Here is a 27991-nt window from a genome sequence, read left to right on the forward strand (position 1 = left end):
TGGTCAGGCAGGCGGGTACAAAAAAAATGCAAAAAGCAGGAGAATGTGGAAACCGCTGGTTGACTTGGAAACATACAAGACAAACTTGCACAGAGACAGGAAGCACAGGGATAAATACGCTGGGGAAAATAAGCGACACCTGGAGATGGGGGGGAGACAATCACAAGGACAGGTGAAACAGATCCGGGCGTGACAAGATCAGTTAACATTTAGTAACCTGTTTCACTGATTCAAGTATAGATTTGTTACCGTGCCTTGCAAAAGTATTCATCCCCCTTGCCGTTTTTCCTATTTTTTTGCATTACAATCTGTAATTTAAATTGATTTTTATTTGGATTTCATGTAATGGACATACACAAAATAGTCCAAATGTGTGAAGTAAAATTTTTCAAATTAGTTAAAAAAAATGCAAAATAATAAAAACTGAAAAGTGGTGCGTGCATATGTATTCACCCCCTTTGCTATGAAGCCCTTAAATAACATCTGGTGCAACCAATTACCTTCAGAAGTCACATAATTAGTTAAATAAAGTCCACCTGTGTGCAATCTAAGTGTCACATGATCTGTCACATGATCTCAGTATACATACACCTGTTCTGAAAGGCCACAGAGTCTGCAACACCACTAAGCAAGGGGCACCACCAAGCAAGCGGCACCATGAAGACCAAGGAGCTCTCCAAACAGGTCAGGGACAAAGTTGTGGAGAAGTACAGATCAGGGTTGGTTTATAAAAAAAAGATCTGAAACTTTTAACATCCCACGGAGCACCATTAAATCCATTATAAAAAATGGAAAGAATATGGCACCACAACAAACCTGCCAAGAGATGGCCGCCCACCAAAACTCAATCACAGAGGCAACAAAGAGGCCAAAGATAAACCTGAAGGAGCTGCAACGCTCCACAGCGGAGATTGGAGTATCTGTCCATAGGACGACTTTAAGCCGTACACTCCACAGAGCTGGGGTTTATGGAAGAGTGACCAGAAAAAAGCCATTGCTTAAAGAAAAAAATAAGCAAACACGTTTGGTGTTCACCAAAAGGCATGGGGGAGACTCCCCAAACATATGGAAGAAGGTACTCTGGTCAGAGAAGACTAAAATTCAACTTTTTGGCCATCAAGGAAAACGCTATGTCTGGCGCAAACCCAACTCCTCTCATCACCCCGAGAACCCCATCCCCACAGTGTTTTTCATCGGCAGGAACGGGGGAAACTGGTCAGAATTTAAGGAATGATAGATGGCACTAAATATAGGGAAATTATTCAGGGAAACCTATTTCTGTGTTCCAGAGACTTGAGACTGGGACGGAGGTTCACCTTCCAGCAGGACAATGACCTTAAGAATACTGCTAAAGCAACACTCGAGTTGTTTAAGGGCAAACATTTAAGTGTCTTGGAATTGTCTAGTCAAAGCCCAGACCTCAATCCAATTGAGAATCTGTGGTATGACTTAAAGATTGCTGAACACCAGCGGAACCCATACAACTTGAAGGAGCTGGAGCAGTTTTGCCTTGAAGAAGGGCAAAAATCCCAGTGGCTAGATGTGCCAAGCTTATAGAGACATACCCAAAGAGACCTGCAGCTGCATTTGCTGAAAAAGGTGGCTCTACAAAGTATTGACTTTGGAGGCGTGAATAGTTATGGGTTTTTTGGAGGGGTGAATAGTTATGTTTTTTTTGTCTTATTTCTTGTTTGTTTCACAATAAAAAAATATTTCCATCTTCAAAGTGGTAGGCATGTTGTGTAAATCAAATGATACAAATCCCCCCAAAGATCTATTTTAATTCCAGGTTGTAAGGCAACAAAATAGTAAAAATGCCAAGGCGGGTGAATACTTTTGCAACCACTTATCCAAGATCAATTAAGAGGTAGTTAGTAACCCAAGCTCATCCGTGTTTGGATCTCTTCCTGCTTGGTGCTCCCATAGTTGAGTTGGATCATATGACATCGTTGGCCAGTCCCTCTGATCAGGACCTAGCTGTGATCTGTGATGATATAGGTCAAAGGTAATCTGTTAGTCATGTGAAGTTCTGGACAGCTCTCGTGTCAGTAGTTAACAGGTCGTGGAGTGTCCTGTAGATTCTGGAGTCATAATATGCACTCCTATCAACTAGTGAACAGCTGGCATGAGAACATATGATGGAAGTATACAAGAGTCACACTGTTTACTAGTTGACATGAGACCTTCTGAGCATGAGAGCAATCTGAGCCTGCGTCTAATTTACAGTCTTAAGCTTACCATATGCTTCCCAGTCAAAACAGTTCATGCTGAACACGACATTTTGTGACGTTCTAGTTCGTTTTTCTGTTCGGAAGCGTTCAGAAGTTTATTTTTAGGCAGTTCGCGGCACGCACATTTTTTTTGAGGTAAGACAAATTTTGGTAGCCAAAGTTTTCGCCCTTTCGTCTGTGATTGATCAAAAGTAGGGATTCTTCAATTTAGTATTTGTTGTCATTCAACAACAGACTACTAGTTTTCATGCACGTTTTTACTTGAGAAATTCTGCACCAAACATCTTAGATGTAAAATTTGCAACGAAGACCTCCTCTACAAAAACTTCTAAATTAATGACAGATTTCTTGATTTATCTTAGATTGATAGACTATTTTAAGGAAGTGTTACTGTATTATTGCTACGGCATCTCAAGAGGGACAAACAGTAATATTGCTGCTTTTTTCTTGTTTTTCAAGCAAATGTATTTAAGGGAGAATGCCAGTTTCCTCTAGTTATACAGCCCTTTTTGGTCTTAATTTAAGGTTAGGGTTAGGCATACGGTTAGCAGTGCAGTTAAGGCTAGCATTAAGGTTTGGTTTAAAATCACATTTTAAGAAGAGAAATTGTAGAAATGGGAGGGGTTTATGACTTTGTGACTGTAGTAACTAGTGACAACTGACTACACGAGGCACAGACATTCAAATCAAATAAAAAGTTATTTGTTATATGCACCGAATACAACTGGTGTAGACTTTACCGTGAAATGTTTGCTTACAAGCCCTTTCCAATGATGCAGAGTTAAAAAATAATAATACAATTAAAAATTCAACATTTACACATGAGGAGTAAAATAAAATACATAAGAATGGAGCTATATATAGGGAGTACCAGTACCAGATCAATGTGCAGAGGTTTGAGGTATTTGAGGTAGATATGTACCAGAAGGAAAGGTAAAGTGACTAAGCATCAAAATAGATAAGAGTAAAATAAAGAACAGAGTAGCAGTAGCAAATGATGAGTGTAAAAGTGTGTGTGTGTGTGTGTGTGTGTGTGTGTATGTATGTGTGTTTTTGTTGTGTCGGTATGCTGTGTGTCGTGTGTGTGTGCATATGTAGTGTATGTGAATGTGTGTGTGTTTTGTGTGAGAGTGTCAATGTAGTGAGTAAGTGTGTATTTGGTGTTTGGTATATACTGTACAAAATATGATATCTAAAACCTAAAAGGGTTCTTCAGTTGTACCCATAGGAGAACCCATTTTGGTCCCTTTCCACAGAGTGTTCTACATGGCCACCCAAAATGGTTTTACCTGGAACCAAAAAGGGTTCAGCCTGGAGTCAAAAAGGGTTCCCTGATCAGGACAGCTGAAGAACTCTATTGGAACCCTTTTTTCTAAGAGTGTAGTCTAGAGACTGCTCTAGGGTTCAGTGCAAGATAGAGTGTGCAGATAATTCTGCTAAGAGCAAACCAAACCTAGCATGTGGATGTCTTTAGGAGTTTGGGCAAGCTAACTGAATGGCCCCTAACATTTTAAAAGCTCCATTTAGATTTAGATGTTTATTTAGATTAAGAGCTTTTGCCCAGGAAGTAAATAAATTGAAACCGTCTGGTAAACTCAATTTCCAACCTTCCTCATGTAAGTGATGAATGAGAGTTGGATTCAATCAGATCAAGCGTTAATCGGCGATAGCCGACACCCACATTGCTAATGTTTTACTGCGTTGGAGCTGTCAAATTAGTGAGTAGCTCCTCTTGACCATTGTCATGAAGACACAGTCTTGATCGTTGTCACAAAGCCAACTTGAGTTAGAAGTTCAGAACAAGAAAGTGTAGGCTACATAAAAATAATGATAGAAATTCTCATTTCATTTAATGATTTTCAATCAGCCTAATGGAGGTGTAGATTACTTCTCACATTCCAGTGTTCAAAGGCTGCCTGGGAATTATTTTAATGCAACTCTGTGCAGCCAATGACAATGTCCGCTTTAGGTATAATGTCAAGAGACGCTTGTGGATTTGACAGCTCTAACTCAGTTCCACCAACCACTATGCAGAGGTCGGATAAAGTGGATCTGATTGAATAAAGCCCTAACTGTCTGGTTGTGAAGTAGACAAAGTACAACGGAGACAAAAAAAAAAGTCATAAAATATATTTATTCAACTGATAAAACTTCCACTTCCTGGGAGTAAGTCTTGCTGTTTTTGGGTGGCCCTTTAATTTGTGCTTTGCATAAGACTTTTAAACTCAATTTCATTATCAAATACAGTCATCTGTTTTTGACAGACATGATTCATAATTTCACTTGCATTCAACATTTTTTTTTTTAAATTAGCATGATTCTGTGGTCCCAAAGTTAAAGGTGACCCTTCGTCATTAGTAATCTGGCCTAAAAGGACCTGACACCCCACTAACACTACAAAGCTTATCAGTTGGCGGGTTGATTCTTCCTTGGCTGTAGTGCCCTATGGCATCGCACAAGGCGACTGTGCGTTTGAAACCTTACAACACAATACATAGGGGCTTGCAAAACAATGCTTAGACGGATATTCCATTACACAATTCATAATGTCTGAAAAGGGTCATAACCTAACCCTCCTGTTGTCATGTCATCAAGACAATACTACAAGTATAGAGGAGCTTTCAGTTGCAAAACACAAGTCAGGAATCACTTAAATATTGAAAAAATAAATCCATTAATATTGCTAATAACACCAAGAGGAACAAACAAATAAAACAAATGATTGAAGATGAGGCTTTGCTATAAAAACACAGGAATGCAAAGTCATTGTCATGACAGAGCACAATAGCTAACAGTTTGTAGCTGTAACCTCCAATTATGTGTGTGTGCTTGTATGTATGTCAATGTGTGTCTGTATATTGTGTATGCACTGTAGGCATGCTAAGTATGAAAATCAATGAGCAGGTCAATGACTGTAGGCCTGTGTGTGTGTGTGTGTGTTCCAGAGGAGGATGTTCTGGTTCAATTGGGTGTGATGGAAGTGACCACTGTGTTTCATTAAGCTGCCGTGATCCTGAGGCAGGCAGTCAATCAGAGATTAAAGACAGACTGGCAGTGTGTGTGTGTGTGTGTGTGTGTGTGTGTGTGTGTGTGTGTGTGTGGCCCTACTCACAGATGGTGAAGCAGTTTCATCCACCCCAGGCCTGCCACTGACTGCTAGTCAGGTCTGCTTGTCTTTCTCCAACTGAATCATCCATTACTTGATCCCAGCTACATTTCTATAGTCTTAGCCTCTTCGCAAGCTTTGTTTGTTTGTTGACACATCCTCTCTATCTATCTATGAAAAACTACAGAGCCCAGTAGCTGTCTACAACATTGGCACCGCAGGCGAAATCCCGGTAAATCTGTCACATTATAGCCACCACTGTGGAGTGCTTCTCTTGTGAAGTACATCAGGGCTTCTCTGGCTTGTTATCACTCAAGAGAGGAGAGGGGATACAAAAAAGGTCAATGCCTCAACTGTTTCCTCTTACCACGTCACATCACAGCAGGGCAACCCTGCACTGGTAGGAATGGGGAGACAGGAAAGGAGGGATTTCATCCTTCTAAAAAATGTAAGGGCAGACATACAGTACATGTGCTCTGAGTCTTACTGCAGGGGAGGCACGCCTGGGTGTCTCACTAAGCAGGGGAGGGGATTGGGGGGGCAGGGGGATTTATTTGAAGGATGCACGCACAGCGCGGCCCTTGAGGGGCTGAGGGGGGCGGTAGTTGTCCACCATGCAGCAGGCGGCCTCGCCCTCTCCAGAGAAAAGCAGGCTCCGGAATTTGCCCATCTGTCAGAGGAGAAAGGAGAGAGAGGAGATAGAGTTATACTCCTTACCTCCTGTCCCTGTCACTCACCCCAATACATCTCCAGTCATACAGTTGGTAGCCTTCATTAAGTAAAGCAAAGGTTGTGTGGGACTTCTCTATTTAAATGATTTTCCTAAACAGTGATTCATGGAATTAAGCTTAGTGTCTTTCTGTTGATGCCTTAAGTCTGACAAAGAGATTGAGGTCACAAATGAGAAGTACAGTCAAATGACCCATCTAAGAGATTTGCCATTCATTTTGGCCAATAAATTAGTAAGAGGTCACAAGTTCGTGGCTACAGCCATTGGACATACTGTAAAGTACATAGTGCAACCCCTGAAACAAGTCTCTTATTTTTCACCCTCAGGGATTGACATTTGATCACGGGAGACAAGTAAGTTCTTATTAAACTAATATCCACCCAAATATTCTAATCTTCAAGTAGCTTCTAATAGTGCGTCATTAGCTACTGATAAACACTTAATACAATGTTCCTTCTTCTGAAGTGTTTCTGTTACCATTCATGATATTTACTGTATGAATAATTTATTTTATATTATATCTTATGTCTCTGCCTGGTACGGCACCCCCTCTAAAGCCTATGTGTACATTTCCCTGTTCACCCTTGAGACGCCCAGGCAAAGGTATAAAATAAACATTTGACTGGGCAGTGTTACATGGTCACAAGTGAGTCAAGCCACAAGGGCAGGGTTTAGAGAAGACGTGGGCTGCCATTTTACAGGAACTCTCAACATGACTATGCTTGTATGAAAATGTGTGGGTTGAGGTTGATGTAGGAGCATTTTCAAGTCCACTGGAAATAAACAGACCTCCCACATACTACTTTATTTTTTTGGCCAACAGAACGTCCAGCTGGACAGGCACATAGGAATCTTTTCAGTTTTGGTGGAGAACCGGGAACGACCTCAATGACCTGGAATGACGTGTCCCATTACTCTAAAATAGGAGAAAAGACTGCAGAAATAGCAGCTATATGCTTCTCAACTATCAAATCTTCTTATCTACAACACATTATAGTTGTCAAGCAGACTCTTTAATCAAGGAAGAGATTAAGAAAGGAGGCTATTCCAGACTATTGGAACAAAGCCAGTATACTGTAGCTGCAGAGTGTAAATTCAATCCCTTACTACTCAATGAGGTCGTGACCTATCATACCTGGGCAGGGCTGACGCTGATTGACTCCTTGCAGACGATCCAGGTGACACTCTCCAGCAGAGGAGGTGTGGTCAGGGAGCCGTCGTAAGTCCAGTAGTCTAGGGACTTGGGGAGCAGGATGGTGGGGTCAAAATTCTCGAAAGAGGTCTGCTTGCCCTGTAAACAAAGAGGGAGGCAAATGACAAGTTTACATCAGCAGGTCAGGGATTGGCTCAGAGAATGACAGGTTCCATGCTAGCAGTAGCACCACTTACAATGCTTGCTCCAGATAGACTTACCTTGGCTTTAATGGCATCAAAAGCATCAAGGACCTTCTGAAGATTGGCATTTTCATTTCCAACCTAATGAGACAAATTCAACACACATAAACGGCAAATAATAATGATAATTTGACCAAAATATTGCGCTTGAAAACATATTTATATTATCTTTACCTAAAAATCCAAGTCAAAACAATTGAAGGTATACAGCAAAATGGCTGAGTCCATTGCTACACACCTGGAGGAAGACTCCTACAACAGCAAGGCCATCAGACTTGCTAGCAGCATCACCAAAGCTGGGGTACTTGGTGTTCCAGTGTACCAGGTGGAGCTAAAATAAAGAAATAGGACACAAGCAGTGAGCAACCCTAGGGAGTATTTTCTTACCACTAGGCCTTGGGTCTTTTGTACAGTGGGGTTTAGGGGTTTAGACCAATTTGGAAGTTGCATGGCTGAGGCTTTTTGCTGAATTACACAATATTTATTGAAAAGCAGGGTTTAAGTCAATTCCCTTTCAGCAAAGTCAATTCATGAAATAAATTGATATTCAATTCACGAATTGGCAGAAATTCCTCATTGAATGTCAAGCGAACATTTTCACTCCATGAACTGAAAGTTCACTGACCCTTATAAGTCATTTATGAAAAAAACTAAAAGAAACATATTGATGGCTTGCCAAATACTGTGGGTTGCACTACTAATGCATACCATTCACACTTGTGTTGAAACTAAGGGATTCAAATCAAGTGTGTGACCAGTGTCAGTACCTCGGCAGCATACTTGGTCCCGGCCACGGTATGCTCAGAACCCCTGTCGTCGCTGGCGCCCCAGTGGAAGTGGAACTGCTTTAGCCTGTACGTCCCTGAAATGGGCCCCCCTGTCAGAGCTGCCAACCGAACACAGAAAACAAAGACATAAACACGTATAAGTGCAATGGGTCAACCTGTTATGTGGCCCGAGTTAGTACTACCTAACACCAGTTTAAGTCCACTTTGTATAATGGTACTACAAGACTTGCATGTACAAAACACATGAGATGTTCACATTTTGAACAGGATCCTTATGCTTTCATAATAAGATTTCAAAATACACCATGTTCCTTTTTTTTACTGAGATAACATTTTAATCTTTGGTCCATGATGAAAATGTGTCACAAGACACAATGCGATGAGTTGTCTTGATGGGTATAATGTGGACAGACATACAGACAGACGTCATGCCAGAACGATATTAAGAGAGCAATGCAAAAGCCGCTCGTGTCCCTGCCATCCCCACCTCTCCCCCACACTAGCACACAGACACAGACTTCCTGTTTGATGGAAGAAGCAGACTCAGTTCCTGTTGCGTAATCCAGACCGAAAATCAGCAAACCCAAGGTCAGCTTAAAATACTTTCCAGGTATTGTTCCTTTGACACAGTCATCTATTTATACCAATTTAGTGGCGGCAGGTAATCCTTGACTAATTAGTCTATTCCCATCTCACGTGATGTCACAGTTGATGCTGACCGAATAGGCTATAGCCTATAGGTTCTCTTTGAAAATTATTTTGAGGACACGATTTACAATAGTTGGTTCTGCTTAATAAGAAGGTGGAGACTTTTCTGACAAGTAGCAGAGGGTGTGAGTGTGTGAGTGTATACAGGTTTCTGATACAGGATTACATTAGGAGACTGACATTGACCACACCCTGTGGGTAGATTTAGACTATAGCTATGATGGCGTAATTTCCAATGTAGGTCTACACACAGACAGGTATGACTAACAGTCATTTGTTCTTTCAGGCATAAGCTTATATTTGTGTTTGAATATGAACTTGGCATTCAATTTAAATGAGCTTCCATTACGTTAACACAATAAACATGAAACATTTACCCTGTAAGCACTAAGGCGATCATAAATAGAGGATTACCAATTCAATATCAATAAACCCCCCTGACATATAGGCCTAATGCTGCATATAATAAAATGCTAGGATCACATGCCATCAGGGATTACAGAGACAATAGAATCTCTTGTGTAACAAATCACAGGAATATAAAAATGCTACACCATACATTAAGATTCAGATTAAGTAGTTTCTACATTTCTTACAGCAATATTTTATAAATATGAATTTGATATTATTATTTTTTTTCTGGATTTTGTCATTACATTTTTGCACTGTATTAGGCAATAGCCTATTTTTTTAATCGAATTATAATGACAGCAGAACTAGTAAAATATCATCATGTTTTACTTAGTTACTAAAAACATTTCCATTCACTCCTGACACATTAATGGTTAACCAGACTCAGTCCTATTTGCATAAACTGACCTTCGCCTTTTTTTTGCGCTAATAATCGCTCTTCCAGTCTAAAGGTCTAGCGTGCAGGGGAAGGTTTGTGAGGGGTTGCGTTACCAATTCCATGACATACTATTGTTTTCATGCCATAGTGTGTGTGGGTAGTGAACGAATACAGTCTCATCCAGCCATATTCCATGCCCATAATATTTGTTACTTTGTAAATGTATGAATTGTTAATATTAAAGAAGTGCACAAAGTATCCACAACTATAAGGTACCATTTCGAGACACCTGTCATGACGCATGCTTAATGATTGACACTAACTTGAGTTGTCGTTGTCGTCGGTGTAGGTCACTTGAAAGGAATGTCCGTTGTTGAGAATGTCAATGGAGGTGGAAGGGTCGTACTTCAAAGTGAGCGCCTTCAAGGCTGCGTCGAAGGCAGCCTCCCCAGGTACGATGTCAATGGGAGACTGGCGGGGTCCGTTGGCAATTGGGAAGCCTTCACACCATTTGTCGGGTCCTAGAATGACAGTGGGGACATTGCAGTTGAAGATAATATTTCAGTATCTGTCAAAAATGTAGCCTACGTAAATGATTGCTTTCCATTGACATTGAAAATATTTTTGATCAACTTGCAGCTTGCTGTAACCGGGTGAGATTGTTATGACGCACCGTAGCCTAATAGCAATGTCAAAGACGGATACATTAAAATACATGTAGACAATGATTAATCAATGCATGGCCGTTGTCTTTTCATTCATTCATCCGAGAGTATATGCTGTACTACAGGTTCCTTTTAATGTCATGATAAGAACAGAGCACAAGCGCCTCACCATTGTCCGGTGCGTATCCCCATGCATGAGACATTGTTACTATTTGGGTATTTCTGGGTATCTATTGCTGTAAATCTCCCAAAATTGCGTCGCTCCCGAGTGCAAACAGCCAGTGTTCTCCACTTGACAACTGTCAGAGTTTATATAGGCTCCCTGTGGATTGCGTGTAGGAGAGGAGGAGTTAGATGCACAATCGATGAGCCCAGATTCTCTCTCTCTCTCTCTGTGTGTGTGTATGTGCGTGCGCGTGCGCGCGCGGCACCACAGATCCTGTGAGTTGTCGCTTAGCTCTACGTCCAGCGCTCCTTCATCCAAATAATTTGCCACTGGAAGGCGCGACACAAACTGTATGGATATTCCCGAGCAGTACCATGTGCAATAACTCTTTGATGTTGCGCCTTCCACTTCCTAAACTCGAACGCTACAATTGCATTTTGAGTACATACACTCAGGGGGAGAGGGGGGAACTCACGAGTCCCTTTCTTCCCTTCCCTTTTAATAATGAACCTGACTAAAATTGTACAAATAATAAATATAAAACAATATTGAGCGTTTAGGATATGTGGTATTCACGGACTTTAGGACGAATTATTTATTGCATAGAGCAGATGGAATCATTGTGTATTATTGTCTTAGGTAGATTTTTTAAATTTACACCTAGCCCCAGGGCTACGGTAGTATATAATTAATTGTATTAGACTATTGATACCGTTTAGGCTTAGGTTATGACATTTTGCCTAGACTGAGAACAGTTAAGTGTCTGTCTGTCTGTCTGTCTGTCTGTCTGTCTGTCTGTCTGTCTGTCTGTCTGTCTGTCTGTCTGTCTCTGTCTGTCTGTCTCCTAGTTTTTCTTTAATATTATAAACAGACTAACATATTTTCTAATATGCTGATAGTGCAAAAACCCACCCCCATAATGGCGTTGCTTAAAACCCCTTAATAAAAGTGAAAGGCTTCACACTGGGCACACATAGGTTAAATCAATGTTGTTTCCACGTCATTTCGTTGACCAATGTGGAATAAACTTTGAATTGACTTCTGTGCCCGGTGGGTTAACTCCGCCACTGAGAATACAAAACATTAAGGCCACCTGCGCTTTCCATTACATTGGCCAGGTGAATGCAGGTGAAAACTATGATCCCTTATTGATGTCACTTGTTAAATCCATTCATTCTGTGTAGATGAAGGGGAGGAGACAGGTTAAAGGTGTTGCTAATGTTTGGTATTCTCAGAGTACGCTCACCGACTCTTATGAAAGTGTATCAGAGGCAATACGTTGCTGCCATCTGGCGGTCATAACGAGAAAGCAACTATTTTTGTAGCTGCTGCCAGTAAACTGTCTTTCTTGTTAGCCGAAAACTGCAACCTCATCTGCATCAAAGGGAATGCGAACGGTAAAATAATGATTTGATAATGTCCTCAGATAAAATACATGTATTGCATAAAGGCTGTAGAATAACAGCATGAGGCAAAGCAAATGGAGCATAGCATTTCTACATAACACCGATCAGAGTACATCACTGGGACCAAGCTTCCTTGCCTGCAGACATTACTAGTGCCTCCTGTTCAGCAGTTTTATGGGTGTCAATGTAAATAGTCCGGGTGGCCATTTTATTAATTGTTCAGCAGTTTTATGGTTTAGGGGTAGCTGTTAAGGAGCCCTTTGGTCCTAGACTCCTGTACCGCTTGCCGTGCAGTAGCAGAGAGAACAGTCTATGACTTGGGACGGACACAAATAAAACATGTTTTCTGCTACTAAGATCAGTGAAATGTAGGCTAAACTGACAACGGAGTGAAGAGCAGAAATCTCAACTAGCAAGCAAGTCGCAGCAATGAAGAATTGAGTGTGTTGAGTGTGCGCGTTCACGCAAAGGTGGGAGGGGTGATTCTGGCAGGGGGGAGTCCTGTTCTCCCTGTATATAGCCTCGTTGTTATTTTATTGTGTTAGGTTTTATTATTTTACTTAAGTTTATTTGGTAAATATTTTCTTATATCTTTCTTGAACCGCATTGTTGGTTAAGGGCTTGTAAGTAAGCATTTCACGGTAAGGTTACACCTGTTGTATTCAGACATGTGACAAATAAAGTTATATTTTAATACATTTGATTGTGTACTCCTTCTTTAACCCAGCGCTGATTCAGCACGGATAGCGTTGAAATCGAGCGCATCATGGGGGCGTTTCAATCTGTTGTCCTCAGGAGCACTGATTGGTTCAGAATTTAAGTCGCATCTAAATTGCGTCAAGCTCCGTTGCTTCAACACGTTTTACATTTGCTGATAGTCGTCCACTTCTTGAGGTTTGTATATTTTGTTATTATTCTTCGAGTTTATCTAGTTATGTGGATTCACATATTGAACGCACGTGATGTTACTGTATTTTCTTGTATATTGTGTCAACATAAACTAATAAACGGTATGATCACAACGGGTCGGTCTGAGCAAGCTTAGCCACCTCTACTTAGCTACCTTGCTAACAGCATACATTTGTTCTCATAGGTAATCATGGCGAAGAATAAACAAAAAGGCAAAAAGCAGCAGAATGTTTTCCGAGTGACCAACAAACAGACAAAACAAAAGAATAAGGCAAAACCTGTCACTTCAACTCTCAAACACGTAAGTGGAAAATGCTAGCTAACTACCATCTTAGTTAGCCAACTATTTAGCTAATAGGCTTCACACAGTAGGGTGTCCAATCAACGCATCTTTTGAACAATGAGTAAACCAATGAAGAAAACCAATGGTCCAAACCTCATGTCTCTATCATAATCCGTTAGTTATTGGAGTTTTACCGTTGTAGGTAGGATGGTCAAAATTAGGGCGACTAAATCAATGGAGGCCAGAGGATAAAAAGTGGTCAGTAGGAAAGTTGCATCATGTCAACGAGGCTGGATTCTGTGCAAGAATTAGAGCTGCAATATTGATATTTTTGTCTGACCAGACCACGTTCACAGATCAGATCTATAACTCACATGTATTTCTAATTGAAGTCAAGTGTAAAGCGGTATATCTGTTGTATGTTACAATTTCTATGCTTCCCATGCTTAAATTTAGTTTTTGCGTTTTTTACTTTCAGTGTCGTAAGCGTTTCAAACAGGTGAAAATACAATATTTTTGGTTATGGAAAATATTTCAGTGGTTTAGATGGTACAATGACTCTTGTTTTGTCACGAACAGAAATTAGGCGAACTATTTAGAATTTTAGCAACCAGGAAATGGCGGAGCGATTTCTGCATAGTGCATCTTTAAGGTTACTGGCGACCTAACGCTTACAGGCTCACTTTGCATTTGACCTTTTTATCGTTCTTCTCGAATCCGCAGGACATAAAACAATTGAGGTAAGATGGATATCGATTTTGAGACATGACATGTAGTATTTGTGTGCTTTTCATATTATTTTTAAAATAGTTGTTTTTCCTAGATCTCACAAACAAGTTATGTCTGTGAAATGTCAACGGAGCACTGAGCATATACCCAACTTATTTTGAAAGTCTTTCACATTCATATCAGCTCTTTTCATGCAAATTTAGCTTTTTGAGACCAGCGGAAACAACTTTTAAGATGACAACGGTAAAATGTAAAATCCTAAGAAGTTGTTACGAGAAACCTGCACCACTATGTCAACAAAGTTTGGTGCTTATTATCGGATATATTACCGTAAAATTTCAATTAATTGCGGACTCTCAAATAGCCACTGGTCCATTTTTAATACCTGGACAACGGCACGCATTGCACAACATCGGGTCTAAATGAATTGTTTACGAGTTTACCATGAATTGTTTATGACAGGGCTGTCACTCATTTTATGGAGGGCCTAGTGTCTGCGTCTTATTTGTTCAATTAAGACCTAGACAACCAGGTGAGGGAGTTCTTTACTAATTATTGGCCTTAATTCATCAATCAAGTACAAGTGAGGACCAACATGTTGTTTACGAGGTTTAATGTTTGATTTGTTACATTAAATAATTCAGTAATGAATCCCAAAAATATGGCGTTTTTATCGCCAGTAAGAAGCTTTTGGCTGCTGACAGATGAGAACTACTAGCTAACTGGCAAGCGGAAAAACAGTCAACAACTTCAGGACAGACTCCCATAAATTGGCAGATTGCCATCTTGTGGCGAAAGTAAGAACTGCATTTTTAAAAACAGGCATACTAAGACATAAGAAATGTGACAGTGTGTAAATGCCAACACAATAGTTCAGGAAATTAAGAAATTGATTAAAATACTGAAAGTGAATGGTGGAATTAAACAATTAACTATGCAAATTAGCAAAAGATGTGTGCCGTAGAAAAATAGATGCCTTGCTCATATAGAATCCTGTCTCTAGAGCTGTGTTCACATTGGCTCTTTGAAGTGACTCAAATTCTATTTATTTCCATATCTGATTCGACTGTTAATTTTCCCGGAGTCTGAACAGCCACAAAGCACATGGAATCGGATATGATGGCGCCGGAAGAGATGCCTGCCGTTCTATGTGCTCCTAACCAATTGTGCTATCGTGTTATGTTTTTTTTCCTGCGTTATTTGTTGTTATTTGTTACTTTTTTTGTACATAATGTTTTTGCTACTGTCTCTTATGACAGAAAAGAGCTTCTGGATATCAGGACAGTGATTACTCACCTCGTACTGGACAAATATTTTTTTTTTTATGAGTCGGACGTGAGGGATTTACTTCAGGCACCCGGCAAGGCCCAAATCTCCATCATTCGCGTGAAGAAGAGACGGCAATATTGGAGACGCAGGTCGGGGTGCCTTGTAAGGATCTGACAGCGAGTGAGTAATCTCCCTCTACCACCAGTCCTATTAGCCAACATGCAATCATTGGATCACAAATGGATGAGCTCCGATCACGACTTTCCTACCAAAGGGACATTAAAAACTAGGGACGCACCGATATGACATTTTTGTCCGATACCGATATTCAATATTTTCCTTGCCAAAAAACAGAGACCGATAACCGATATTATACGTTTTTTGCCGCCTTTTAAGCATTCTAGTACAATTAAATAGTTGAAACACACACTGACCAAAAGTTACTTTGTTGGCATTTACGCGTTCCCCTTTACCAGTAAAATATAATCAAAACCTATTTCTTTCACTTACTTGCAGTGCTGTTTCGTTGTTCATTTATTTTCATTCTCAACCAGGATTTCACAATTTTTATAAATTATTTTATTTAACCTTTATTTAACCAGGTAGGCTAGTTGAGAACAAGTTCTCATTTACAACTGCGACCTGGCCAAGATAAAGCATAGCAGTGTGAACAGACAGCAACACAGAGTTACACATAGAGTAAACGATAAACAAGTCAATAACACAGTATAATTTTTTTTTATACATAATTAAGTCTATATACATTGTGTGCAAAAGGCATGAGGAGGTAGGCGAATAATTACAATTTAGCAGATTAACACTGGAGTGATCAGATGGTCATGTGCAGGTAGAGATACTGGTGTGCAAAAGAGCAGAAAAGTAAATAAATAAAAACAGTATGGTGATGAGGTAGGTAAATTGGGTGGGCTATTTACCGATGGACTATGTACAGCTGCAGCGATCGGTTAGCTGCTCAGATAGCAGATGTTTAAAGTTGGTGAGGGAGATAAAAGTCTTCAACTTCAGCGATTTTTGCAATTCGTTCCAGTCACAGGCAGCAGAGAACTGGAAGGAAAGGTGGCCAAATGAGGTGTTGGCTTTAGGGATGATCAGTGAGATACATCTGCTGGAGCGTGTGCTACGGGTGGGTGTTGCCATCGTGACCAGTGAACTGAGATAAGGCGGAGCTTTACCTAGCATGGACTTGTAGATGACCTGGAGCCAGTGGGTCTGGCGACGAATATGTAGCAAGGGCCAGCCGACTAGAGCATACAGGTCGCAGAGGTGGGGGGTATAAGGTGCTTTAGTAACAAAACGGATGGCACTGTGATAAACTGCATCCAGTTTGCTGAGTAGGGTATTGGAAGCCATTTTGTAGATGCCATCGCCGAAGTCGAGGATCGGTAGGATAGTCAGTTTTACTAGGGTAAGTTTGGTGGCGTGAGTGAAGGAGGCTTTGTTGCGAAATAGAAAGCCGATTCTAGATTTGATTTTGGATTGGAGAGGTTTGATATGATTCTGCAACTACCATGCTTCACTGTAGGGATGGTGCCAGGTTTTCCCCAGATGAGACGCTTGGCATTCAGGCCAATGAGTTCAATCTTGGTTTCATAAGACCAGAGAATCTTGTTTCTCATGGTCTGAGAGTCCTTTAGGTACCTTTTGGCAAGCACCAAGCAGGCTGTCGTGTCTTTTTACTAAAGAATTGGCTTCTGTCTTGCCACTCTACCATAAATACCTTTTTTGTTGGAGTGCTGCATAGATGGTTGTCCTTCTGGAAGGTCTCTGCCATCTCCACAGTGGAACTCTAAAGCTCTGTCGCAGTGACCATCGGGTTCTTGGTCACCTCCTTGACCAATGCCCTTCTCCCCCGTTTGGCCAGGCGGCCAGCTCTAGGAAGAGTCTTGGTGGTTCCAAACTTCTTCCGTTTAAGAATGATGGAGGCCACTTTGTCCTTGGAGGCCACTTTGTCCTTGGAGGCCACTTTGTCCTTGGAGGCCACTTTGTCCTTGGAGGCCACTTTGTTCTTGGGGACCTTCAATGCTGCATGCATTTTTTGGTACCCTTCCCCAGAGCTGTGCCTCGACACAATCTTGTCTCATAGCGTTACAGACCATCCCTTCGACTTCATGGCATGGTTTTTGCTCTGACATGCACTGTCAACTGTGGAACCTTAATATAGACAGGTGTGTGCCTTTCCAAATCATGTCTAATCAATTGAATTTACCACGGGTGGAATCCAATCAAGTTGTAGAAACATCTCAAGGATGATCAATGGAAACAATGCAACTGATCTCAATTTCGAGTCTCATAGCAAGGGGTCTGAATACTTATGTAAATAAGGTATTTTTTAAAATAAGTTTGCAAACATGTCTAAATCTGTTTTCGCTTGTCATTATGGGGTATTATGTGTTTTTATTTAATCCATTTTAGAATAAGGTTGCAAAGTGGAAAATTTGAAGGTGTCTGAACACTTTTCGAATGCACTGTAAGGTAAAAAAAAAAAACGAAAGGTGGGTGGTTGGTATAACGCAAACGTCTAGCAATCCAAAGGTTGCGTGTTCAGTCATCACTGACAACTTTTAGAATGGTTGCTAATTAGCAACTTTGCAACTACTTAGCCTGTTAGCTTACCCTTTCCCTTAACCCTAACATTAACCCTTATAGCTAACCCTTTACCCTTAACTCCTAACCTTAACCCCTAACCTTAGTATTAGTTAGTGTTAGCCACCTAGCTAATGTTGGCTGCAACAGATTGGTATTTGTAACATATCACACATTTTACTAATTTGTAACATATTGTACAAATTGCAATTCTTAACACATCATACAACATGGATGATAGACATCCACAAATGAATACATATGAAACATAACATATCATACTAAATGTAGTGTCTCAGATTTACGTACAGAATAATACAAAATACTCTAGTTGGGGGATCAACTAGCTACGACAATGCTGTTTTTCAGGTTCCCTGACATTAGGTATAAGCATTTGTTGATGGTGTTTCTCTAATTAATCCCATTGGAGTCATAGCCTAGTTAGATTTTGACTGAATGCATTGAAAGTATTCACCCACAATGCCATAGTGTTCTTACCTTGTAAGTATTCAGCCTGCCACTGTCTCAAAATGCCAACTTTTCACTTGGCAAACTTTACTTGGTGATACTTTACTAAATATGGAATGCTCTGGTGTTGTATCTCCTGTGGCTAGTTGCCTGTTAAACCCTGACACTCAGCAAATGATCTGTGAAAAAAATGACATCAACAAGTCGGTGTCATCTCACCATTGTCCCTGAAGGTTAACTTAACCGTCTTGTATGTGTATTGTGCAAGGGTAGTATTTGACACAGTTGCTGACAACTGTTTTTTTTCCCACCTTTGTGCACAGATCAATAAAGTGAAGAATGAGAAGGTGGAGAACCTGAATAAAATATTTACAGAGGTCCAACTGGATGTCAGAAGTGTATCAAAATGCACTGCTCCGGTGCCCAGAAAGCCAACACCGGTAAGGTTAAACTGAGAATCAATGGATTAACTGGCAGTTGTGTGCTGAGTATCCTCCATCTGATGGTTGTTTTGATTGTCTTCCTTTATCTCTTCTCAAGTCTTTTTTTGTTTGTTTGTTTTTTATGTCAGGTTGTCCGTGAAGCACCGAAAGAGTCTGCGAATGTGGACGGCGCTGCCCAGTTGTTCTCTCAGCTATAGTGCGGATTGGCTGCATGAAATGAAATCTAGTTACAATTCGAACAGTCCACACTGCCCCAATAACTTGTGTAGAATGTAATATGACTATCATGATGACGATATGTAAATATGGTGATATATTTTTAAAAAAGTGTGCAGATATTCGAAGAATGTAAAGGATTAATTTGTTGAGAGGTTGACACATGCTGTAAAATGATAGATTCCCCGTTGGACACATCTGCCAAATATAATGATCAACAACCTTAAGGTGTCTGTTGCATGTATCTATGCTGATATTGATCTCTCTCCACAAGACTATGCTGCCAATGCTGAATGTCAGGGTCTTAGTGCCACACAATATTAAATATTTGTAGGTAGTTTTTATTGGATTTTATGAGATATTGTACTAATTATTAAGTTGTTCTTGGATAATCTACTGAATGATGCGTGGGTCTATTAGTAAATCACTCGTTCTTCTCCTTTTTAAAAAAACTTTGGGAGAACTACATCTCGGCGCAGCTTGCTGGCAGTGGCTGGTTTTATGTATGCTGGGCACATTCAGCGGTAGCCAGTTGGTGGTGCTTTACTGATGTGCTCCTGATTGCCTGTCTCTGTGGACAGACACCTGTGTGGAGGCTGTATTTATTCAGTCAGTAAGCATGGGGCTGTCACAAGACATACGTGTGCCTGGGAAATGCTGCAACTGAGATTACATTCGCATTTTACAGCTTGTAACATGCTTCTTTCTGTAAGCTGTTTTTCTGGAGGTGGTTATTGGTGAAATGATATGTAATGGCAGATGTTCAATATCATATTTTATATCCTGCGTTTCCAATCTCATTAGTCTTTTCAAGGCTTTAATTGTAAAAGTGTCACCACTTAGAATTTAGGTGCGAAGTAGAATATTCCTGAAATACACCCCCCCCCCCCCCCCACAACCACACTCCCAAAAAACTGACTGGTATGAGGTGAGTGGAACAGTGATACATGTTCTGAGCTTAGCTTAAACACTTTTCTGAACATTTAAATGAAGCTAAGGTGCCAGGACATTACATTTTCAGTGTAGGCCGGTATACATGCATTTGTGAGAGTGTAGCTGTTGTATTTAATACGGCAGAGGAAATGGTTCTCTTGGTTCTGAATGATTGGACACTGGGGTTAGTGTGACAGCTGCTACAGTGTAGAGGTTTCAGACTGGCCTTGGAGCCAGGTACATCCCATTGAGATTCCAGATGGAATAGCTGGAGACAGCAGGGTGGCACCATAATACCCTGGGGGAAGAGAATACATATCACACATGCATTTATATAGGACTGAAAAACACGATCACGCACACTATTACATTGACTTATGCAGTAGAAACCCTCCATCCAGCCACACTACAAAGCACAGTGTGAGTTTTATCTACACCCCACTAGGGTGAGAAAATCTCATGGGCGAAAGGGTTGTGCGGTAGCACAGGACATTGTACCTGGCCTGTCAATTCCGTTTCCACAGTAGGTGGCATCATTTCAAGCATGACTTGCTCTTCAAAAGGGGTCCTCGTGACAGGACCATAAAGTGGCAGAGAATTTTCGAAGAAAAAAGATTGTCTGAGTAAGATGGTCGCTGTCCACTGCCTGTTGGTGCTGAACCTCGAAATGGCGCTATTGATGCTATCAGTGGATCTAAAATAGCATGATTATTATATCGCTCATTCTACACATATCAATGTCACCATGACAGATGCAGTTTTTGACAACATGCCAGTATATCTTGAGTCGGCTTCCTTGATTCTGCTGTGGTACATTGTTCAAATTAACTTCTAAATTTGTGAAGTACAACAAATGTAGTTTGGCCTAGGATGTTATTTAGAGACTCATCAATTCTGCCCACTCAAAAAAGTTATATGAAGGCTATTACCTTTTTTTCCCGGCTTATTGCTGAAATGGCTGACAATACAAACTGCACAGTGCATTTTTAGATGCAGATACAGTATATCACCATAAAGTTAGCAGCTCAAAGCTTGAGATAATAAAAGTTACATTGAAAAGTATTGACTTAATCAACTATAAAGACAATTGCTTCTGAAGTACGTTCTTCTTGCCATTCTTTCTACATTTACTTAGTACTGACCACTGCATGTCATTCAAAAATGCAACTGCATTGGAAGAGTTATAATTAAAACAAAAAACTATTATTTAATCATCTGAATTTAGCCAGAGGACAAAATTAAAATATTTATCTACATATTGAAGTAAACAAGACATAACCCATCTGATTAATTGGGTGTGTCAGGAAGAAGATTGATTTAGGCCTAAGTCATTTCATCTAATTGTTTATTCCTAAATAAGAACCCAATGAGGAGCTCGGTATTCTTATGTCCACAAGGTGGTGCTATTAGAAGACTTAAGGGTTGTCCAACAACTCTGTGTGTCATGGTTGGGCTCAATTCCATAATTGATTTGAGAATGCCACATAAATTCCAATACAACTTTTGAATTTCAATTGAAATAGTAAATGGACACAGAATTGCAATTTGAATTAAAGGAAATATAATACAATTAATATAATACAATTCTATTCTATATTAGGTATAGTTTATACAAATATATACAACATATATTTGTGTGTCTGTGTCTGTCAGCGTAGTGTCCAGAGCATGGAGGCGCTACCAGGAGACAGGCCAGTACATCAGGAGACGTGGAGGAGGCCGTAGGAGGGCAACAACCCAGCAGCAGGACTGCTACATCCGCCTTTGTGCAAGGAGGAGCAGGAGGAGCACTGCCAGAGCCCTGCAAAATTACCTCCAGCAGGCCACAAATGTGCATGTGTCTGCTCAAACGGTCAGAAACAGACTCCATGAGGGTGGTATGAGGGCCCGACGTCCACAGGTGGGGGTTGTGCTTACAGCCCAACACCGTGCAGGACGTTTTTCATTTGCCAGAGAACACCAAGATTGGCAAATTCGCCACTGGCGCCCTGTGCTCTTCACAGATGAAAGAAGGCTCACACTGAGCACATGTGACAGACGTGACAGTCTGGAGACACCGTGGAGAACGTTCTGCTGCCTGCAACATCCTCCAGCATGACCGGTTTGGCGGTGGGTCAGTCATGGTGTGGGGTGGCATTTCTTTGGGGGGCCGCACAGCCCTCCATGTGCTCGCCAGAGGTAGCCTGACTGCCATTAGGTACCGAGATGAGATCCTCAGACCCCTTGTGAGACCATATGCTGGTGCGGTTTGCCCTGGGTTCCTCCTAATGCAAGACAATGCTAGACCTCATGTGGCTGGAGTGTTTCAGCAGTTCCTGCAAGAGGAAGGCATTGATACTATGGACTGGCCCGCCCATTCCCCAGGCCTGTATCCAATTGAGCACATCTGGGACATCATGTCTCGCTCCATCCACCAACGCCACGTTGCACCACAGACTGTCCAGGAGTTGGCGGATGCTTTAGTCCAGGTCTGGGAGGAGATCCCTCAGACCATCCGCCTCCTCATCAGGAGCATTCCCAGGCGTTGTAGGGAGGTCATACAGGCACGTGGAGGCCACACACACTACTGAGACTCATTTTGTCTTGTTTTAAGGACATTACATCAAAGTTGGATCAGCCTGTAGTGTGGTTTTCCAATTTAATTTTGAGTGTGACTCCAAATCCAGACCTCCATGGGTTGATAAATTTGATTTCCATTGATCATTTTTGTGTGATTTTGTTGTCAGCACATTCAACTATGTAAAGAAAAAAGTATTTAATAAGAATATTTCATTCATTCAAATCTAGGATGTGTTATTTTAGTGTTCCCTTTATTTTTTTGAGCAGTGTATATATTCTTTGGCATCTGGAACTGTGACCTCTCAGATTCAATGAAACTTATGACAGAGTGGAATTTATTGGAATCGGGTTGGAACTTGGAACCAACATCATTATTTTCTATTCGTTTCATTCTGAACAGAACCATCATTTTTTTTGTCCCGTTCCACTGTTCCGAACAGCAAAATACATTTTTCAACCGGTTCTAACACCAAAAAAATAACTGTTTATATTATTCCTTCCCGTTCCTTCTTAAACCTTTGAATTATACATTTTTTAAATGATTTTTTTTACATCTAGCTCGATATAAATTCCTTCACCAATCAGTGCTGGTAGAACAGCTTGCTATGGGAGCGGGAAAGCTATTTACATACATTGGACAGTGTAGAGTGCGAGATGCTATGGACATGTTGAAGGTGCGAGAGAGGGTGGAGGAGGAGGCTTGGCTTGAACCATTGGACATCTTGTTGTTATGAACTGACAGGCCCACATAATTATACCTACGGAGGAGCGTTGAATGTCTTTGAACTTGGACCAGAGCTAGCTAATAAGCTTGTGTGTAGAGCAGCACCAGAATGACCTTTTTGTAGTCAATAAATCCACTGTGAAACGTCGTAACTATAGTATCCTTTAACTAGCATTGAAAAAAAGTGAATTCATTCTTCTTTCATTTTCAGCTGGCAAGCAGGCAGACACTGGAATATGTTTCTGAGGGACAGAGTGAGGGCTTTGCATAGGCACTTTGTTGCATTTTTTGTGGGACTGGTAAAAAATACCTAGAACATAAAACAACGTTATTAACCGGTTCCCATGCTTTTAAAAGAACGGTTCTGTTTGTGTGTGTGTGTGTGTGTGTGCGTGTACGTGTACGTACGTGAGTGCGTGCGTGTGTGCATTTCAGGCAGAGACTGCGGCTGTGTGTGGGACGTGTGTGAGGCACGCTGAATGTCAATGAGGAGCTGAAGGCACATTTGCGGTGCGTCACTCTTATTGCACAGCTGGGTTTTTCACTTTGACAGTCTAACACCAAGAGGTCACAGTGCCTGCTCTCCACCACTCTGACAGAAATGAGAACGTGTGTGTGTGTGTGTGTGTGTGTGTGTGTGTGTGTGTGTGTGTGTGTGAGAGAGAGAGAGAGAGATTTGCTCTGCTTTTAAGTCAATCTCCAGTCACTGTTGCTGGGACAAGGTATTTAATCTCTGACCAGTGGTCATTCTTTCCCTGCATGTGGCTGTCACAATGACTTCTGGGTAATACCCGTTGTTTTCTATGTTTTTGACACATCCAGGAATGGGAAAGGGTTGATTGCTTGAAAAAGTAGTGAAGTAAAAGAATGACACACTCAACAATGAAGAACAAATGAATGTTTTTTTTCCCCTCAAAGATGAGCCTTTAGAGATTGTGTGATTAAACAGGTTGCATTACATCACTAAGGTACTGTATTGCTACACATGACCAGCAAAGGCCTAGATTGAAGGCTTATTTTGGAGCCCCACCATTAAAACCATCAACCCTGTGCTACTGAACTGGATCCTCACCAAACAATCAAACCGACAGTACGCTGTGCAGCTCTCCACAAACCCATCAGAGCATTGGGCCACTGCAAGCTGTTTAGCTCATTGGGAAAGAAATCGGTTTTACACTTGAGAGGACACAGAGAACACAACCGTGGCTTTTCTAAATAGAATCAACAGAAACTGTGCACATGCTCTCGGGAGTCCCACCCGACGCTGATTGTTTGGTGTGAGAGGGGAGGTGGGGGGAGAGAGAGGTCTATGGCACGAGGGGAGTTTGGAGAGGTGTGTATGCAATTCAGGGAAGCAGAAAGGATAGTGCTTGTTTGGTACACCTGTCAGATGTGTGTACCAGGTGCATCTGTTCTCCCCATCTTCTCTACTTAGATGTCAGTCCTCGAGCAAGAAGTATCCTAAACACACATGCGGGCACACACACATCAGACATGGCTTCAAATACATGTGTATTTTATTATTTGTTATTTAAATACTTATTTTTTTGTGTATTTTCAAATCATGTGGGCTGAGTCACCTACTTCTATTGGAAGCATTATCTAATATTTTGCTATAAATAGCCTACCACTTGAAACTATTTTCAAATACTTATTTTCAAGTACAACATTTCAAATACCAAACAAGCCTGGGTTCAAATGCATGAGCGTATTTTAAATAATTGTAATTGAAAATACACTTGTCTGTGTATTTGAGTATTTTCAAATGTATGCCAATACCTTCCAAATGTATTTCCAAATACATTCCAATTATTAACTTTAAATACCCTAAATTAGTATTTGAACCCGGGTCTGCTCACACACACAGACACACACACTGACAACCCGATGTCACACAAGCTGTCTGGTGTTCACTGGCTCAACAACTCGTTCCTCCCTCCCTCGTACTTACCTGCCTGCTTCCCTTCAAAACGCGTGCAGTTGACTGCTTCTGCCCAGGTCTCTTGCAATGCAGTTTGGCATTGATGTCTCAATATCAAAACCCACAGCACTTTCTACTCCCACTGAGAAAGTGCAGGCCTCTCCTTTGTTAGATCCATCTATTTATTTTCCTCTTGTGCAAGGAATAAGGATTGTTTTTGTCCTACCGTGATGGTGTGTGTGTCATTGTGTATGAGTTAATGTATCCTACAGTTTGTTTTTGTGAAGACACAATGCTTACTTATGTAGTAATGAGGGGAAAATCGATACAGTTTCATATCGGGATATCATTTTTGGATGATATTACATTGATATTTGACTCCAAGTATCGATTTGTGAAAGAAAAAGGTAGGTGTCATTAGCTCGTGCTAGTCGGATGTACCTGCTCCAAAACGGTGGTATTTTTCATCCTATAGCTTGTTCTCCATCTTCTTTGTAAATAGTGAGCCAACATGTTTTCAGAACTTTTATTTCCATGACTGATCAAATGTAATTTTTGACATGCTCTCTCTTGTCTTTCCGCAGGATACATATCGTGAGATATATGCTTGGATCATTAAATCACAATGAAGTGCACAACCCACTGGGTACGAACTGGTTGAATCAGCATCGTTTCAACGTAATTTGTCAAAATATTGTGACGTGGAAAATACATTGGATTTGCAAAAAGTTATCATTGTAAAGTGTTATGTAAGCATTTTTCAACATAGACAAACCTTGTATAAAATATGTTGACTTTGTGCCTTTGAAACAATGTCAGATCTTCAACGTTATATCCACTATCAGAAAAAAAAGGTAGCGTCTCCTACTGTAGAATTTATCTACAGCTATCCATTTGGTTTCCCATCAAGGGTTTTAACTTAGCCCAGCCGTGATATTTTTCACTGACTGCTACCAATGTGCTATTGTGAGAATGATGATTAAGAGATCTCTCAATAATTACATAGATTCACTGTTGCTATCGATGTCAGCCCGAAGGGTAGGTTTAACAGAGCAAATGAAATGTAACCATACTTTGTCATACAGTGCATTCGGAAACAATTCACATCCCTCGACTTTTTACACATATTGTTACTTGACAACCTTATTCTAAAATTGATAAAATTACTTTTTTTCTCCATCTACACACAGTACCCCATAATGACAAAGCCAAACAGGTTTTTAGACATTTTTGAAAACAGAAATGGCTTATTTACATAATTATTCAGACCTTATGAGACTTGAAATTGAGCTCAGCTGCATCCTGTTTCCATTGATCATCTTTGAGATGTTTCTATAACTTGATTGGAGTCCACCTGTGGTAAATTCAATTGATTGTACATGATTTGGAAAGGCACACACCTGTCTATATAAGGTCCCACAGTTGACAGTGAATTTCAGAGCGAAAACCATGCCATGAAGTCGAAGGAATGGTCCGTAAAGCAACGAGACAAGATTGTGTTGAGGCACAGCTCTGGGGAAGGGTACAAAAAATGTCTGCAGCATTGAAGGTCCCCAATAACAAAGTGGCCTCCATCATTCTTAAATGGAAGAAGTTTGGAACCACTAAGACTCTTCCTAGAGTAAAAATAAAGAAAAACCCTTGAATGAGTAGGTGTGTCCAAACCTTTGACTGGTACTGTATGTAAATGTGATATTTCATTTTTTATTTTTGTTAACCTTAAAATGAGTAACACATACATGGCCACATTTTTAGTTTGCTGTAACTATAAAATGTTTTTCTTATTATGTAATCATAGAAGATTGCATGCAAAGGTTGCAGGTCAGTGGAGATCTTCACAATTGCTATAATAAACAGCATTGATCACTTGTACTGTGTACTGTTAATGTCATATCTGTTGCAGTCCAGGTCATTTGGTTGTGCTATTAGATGAAGTACAGTAATAAAACATGTTGTATAAATGCAAAATATCTGACATTGCATTCCCATTTCACATTGGTCATGCTTTTAAATGGTTGAAAGCATAGTGGATAACACATTGTTGAATTCCAAAACTTCTGGCTGTCTTTTTGAGTGGATGACTAAAGGTTGAAATCCTATTGATCAACATCTCAACCAAATATTAACCAAAGTGCCGTGGTTAAATAACATGGTGTTCCCAGTGGGAAGTATGATATTGTGTTGTGAGATCCGTGGCAATTCCCAGCCCTAATGTTCAGAATATTTGTATATTACCATTTAGTATGCATAACTGTGTTTTCAACACCTTTATATGTAGATCGGTTGATTAGCATTCTATCCATGATGAGACTTTTTGAGAAGTCAGACTTTCTGTGAAAACTCTTCACGAGTCTTGAGGCTCTGTTGGATGAAGGCTGGCCCTGCAGCAAGTCTTAACAAAGCCCTTTTCAGTGAGTCTCTGTGGGCTGGGCCGTCCTGGGCCCTGCATACAAAGTGGGCACCTTTGTAACCCCAGGGCGAAAGGGCAGGAGATGATGAGAGGCAGAGCCCAACTTAAAAATGTGAAAAGAAAAGAACACCAAAAAATAAGGTGGCAGGATTAAAGTGCAATTATCAAACTCAGTCTGCTACTTAGAAGCTCAACAAGGTATCACAGTTTGAATTCGAAATTTGACTTTCTCCATGTTTTTCCAAATGTCTCTGGGTGAAGTCAAGGATCGGATGTTTAAGTTGATTCACTGTTACCTAACTCCGCAAAAGTGAAACCAAAAACATTAACCTCGGGCTGGGTATTTTACACCTCGGTAGGTTAAGGGTTACGGTTTGGGATAAGGTTAAAATAGGGTTAAGTTTAGGAATTAATTCTGAGTGGTTAAGGGTTAAAGTTTGGTAAAGGCAATTCTTGGCGCCGGAGCGCAGCTTTTATGTCAAGGTAAAAGCGCTCACCGCTGCCCATAATTGCTGGTTTTGAAGGCAGATCTAGACGT

At 40.7% G+C, this 27991-nt stretch overlaps 2 protein-coding genes across 2 annotated transcripts; one reads left to right on the forward strand and one right to left on the reverse strand.

Annotated features, from left to right (window-relative positions):
* Positions 1-4346: 4346 nt before the first annotated feature.
* LOC100135826 (carbonic anhydrase 1) lies at positions 4347-10700 on the reverse strand. The gene is given in 8 exon segments (NM_001124220.1): positions 4347-5302; positions 5333-6007; positions 7203-7358; positions 7481-7543; positions 7701-7793; positions 8230-8348; positions 10072-10269; positions 10583-10700. Coding segments are annotated over 7 exon segments (783 nt in total). The 5' UTR covers positions 10617-10700; the 3' UTR covers positions 4347-5302; positions 5333-5887.
* A 2018-nt stretch (positions 10701-12718) lies between these two features.
* rbis (ribosomal biogenesis factor) lies at positions 12719-20937 on the forward strand. Its single transcript, XM_021562819.2, has 4 exons — positions 12719-12879; positions 13079-13195; positions 18571-18687; positions 18819-20937. Exons 2-4 carry the CDS (start codon positions 13085-13087, stop codon positions 18885-18887), a joined length of 297 nt encoding a protein of 98 aa, XP_021418494.2. The 5' UTR covers positions 12719-12879; positions 13079-13084; the 3' UTR covers positions 18888-20937.
* Positions 20938-27991: the final 7054 nt, after the last annotated feature.

The sequence above is a fragment of the Oncorhynchus mykiss genome, chromosome 15, assembly GCF_013265735.2.
Source record: "Oncorhynchus mykiss isolate Arlee chromosome 15, USDA_OmykA_1.1, whole genome shotgun sequence".
Classification (NCBI taxonomy): Eukaryota; Metazoa; Chordata; class Actinopteri; order Salmoniformes; family Salmonidae; genus Oncorhynchus; species Oncorhynchus mykiss.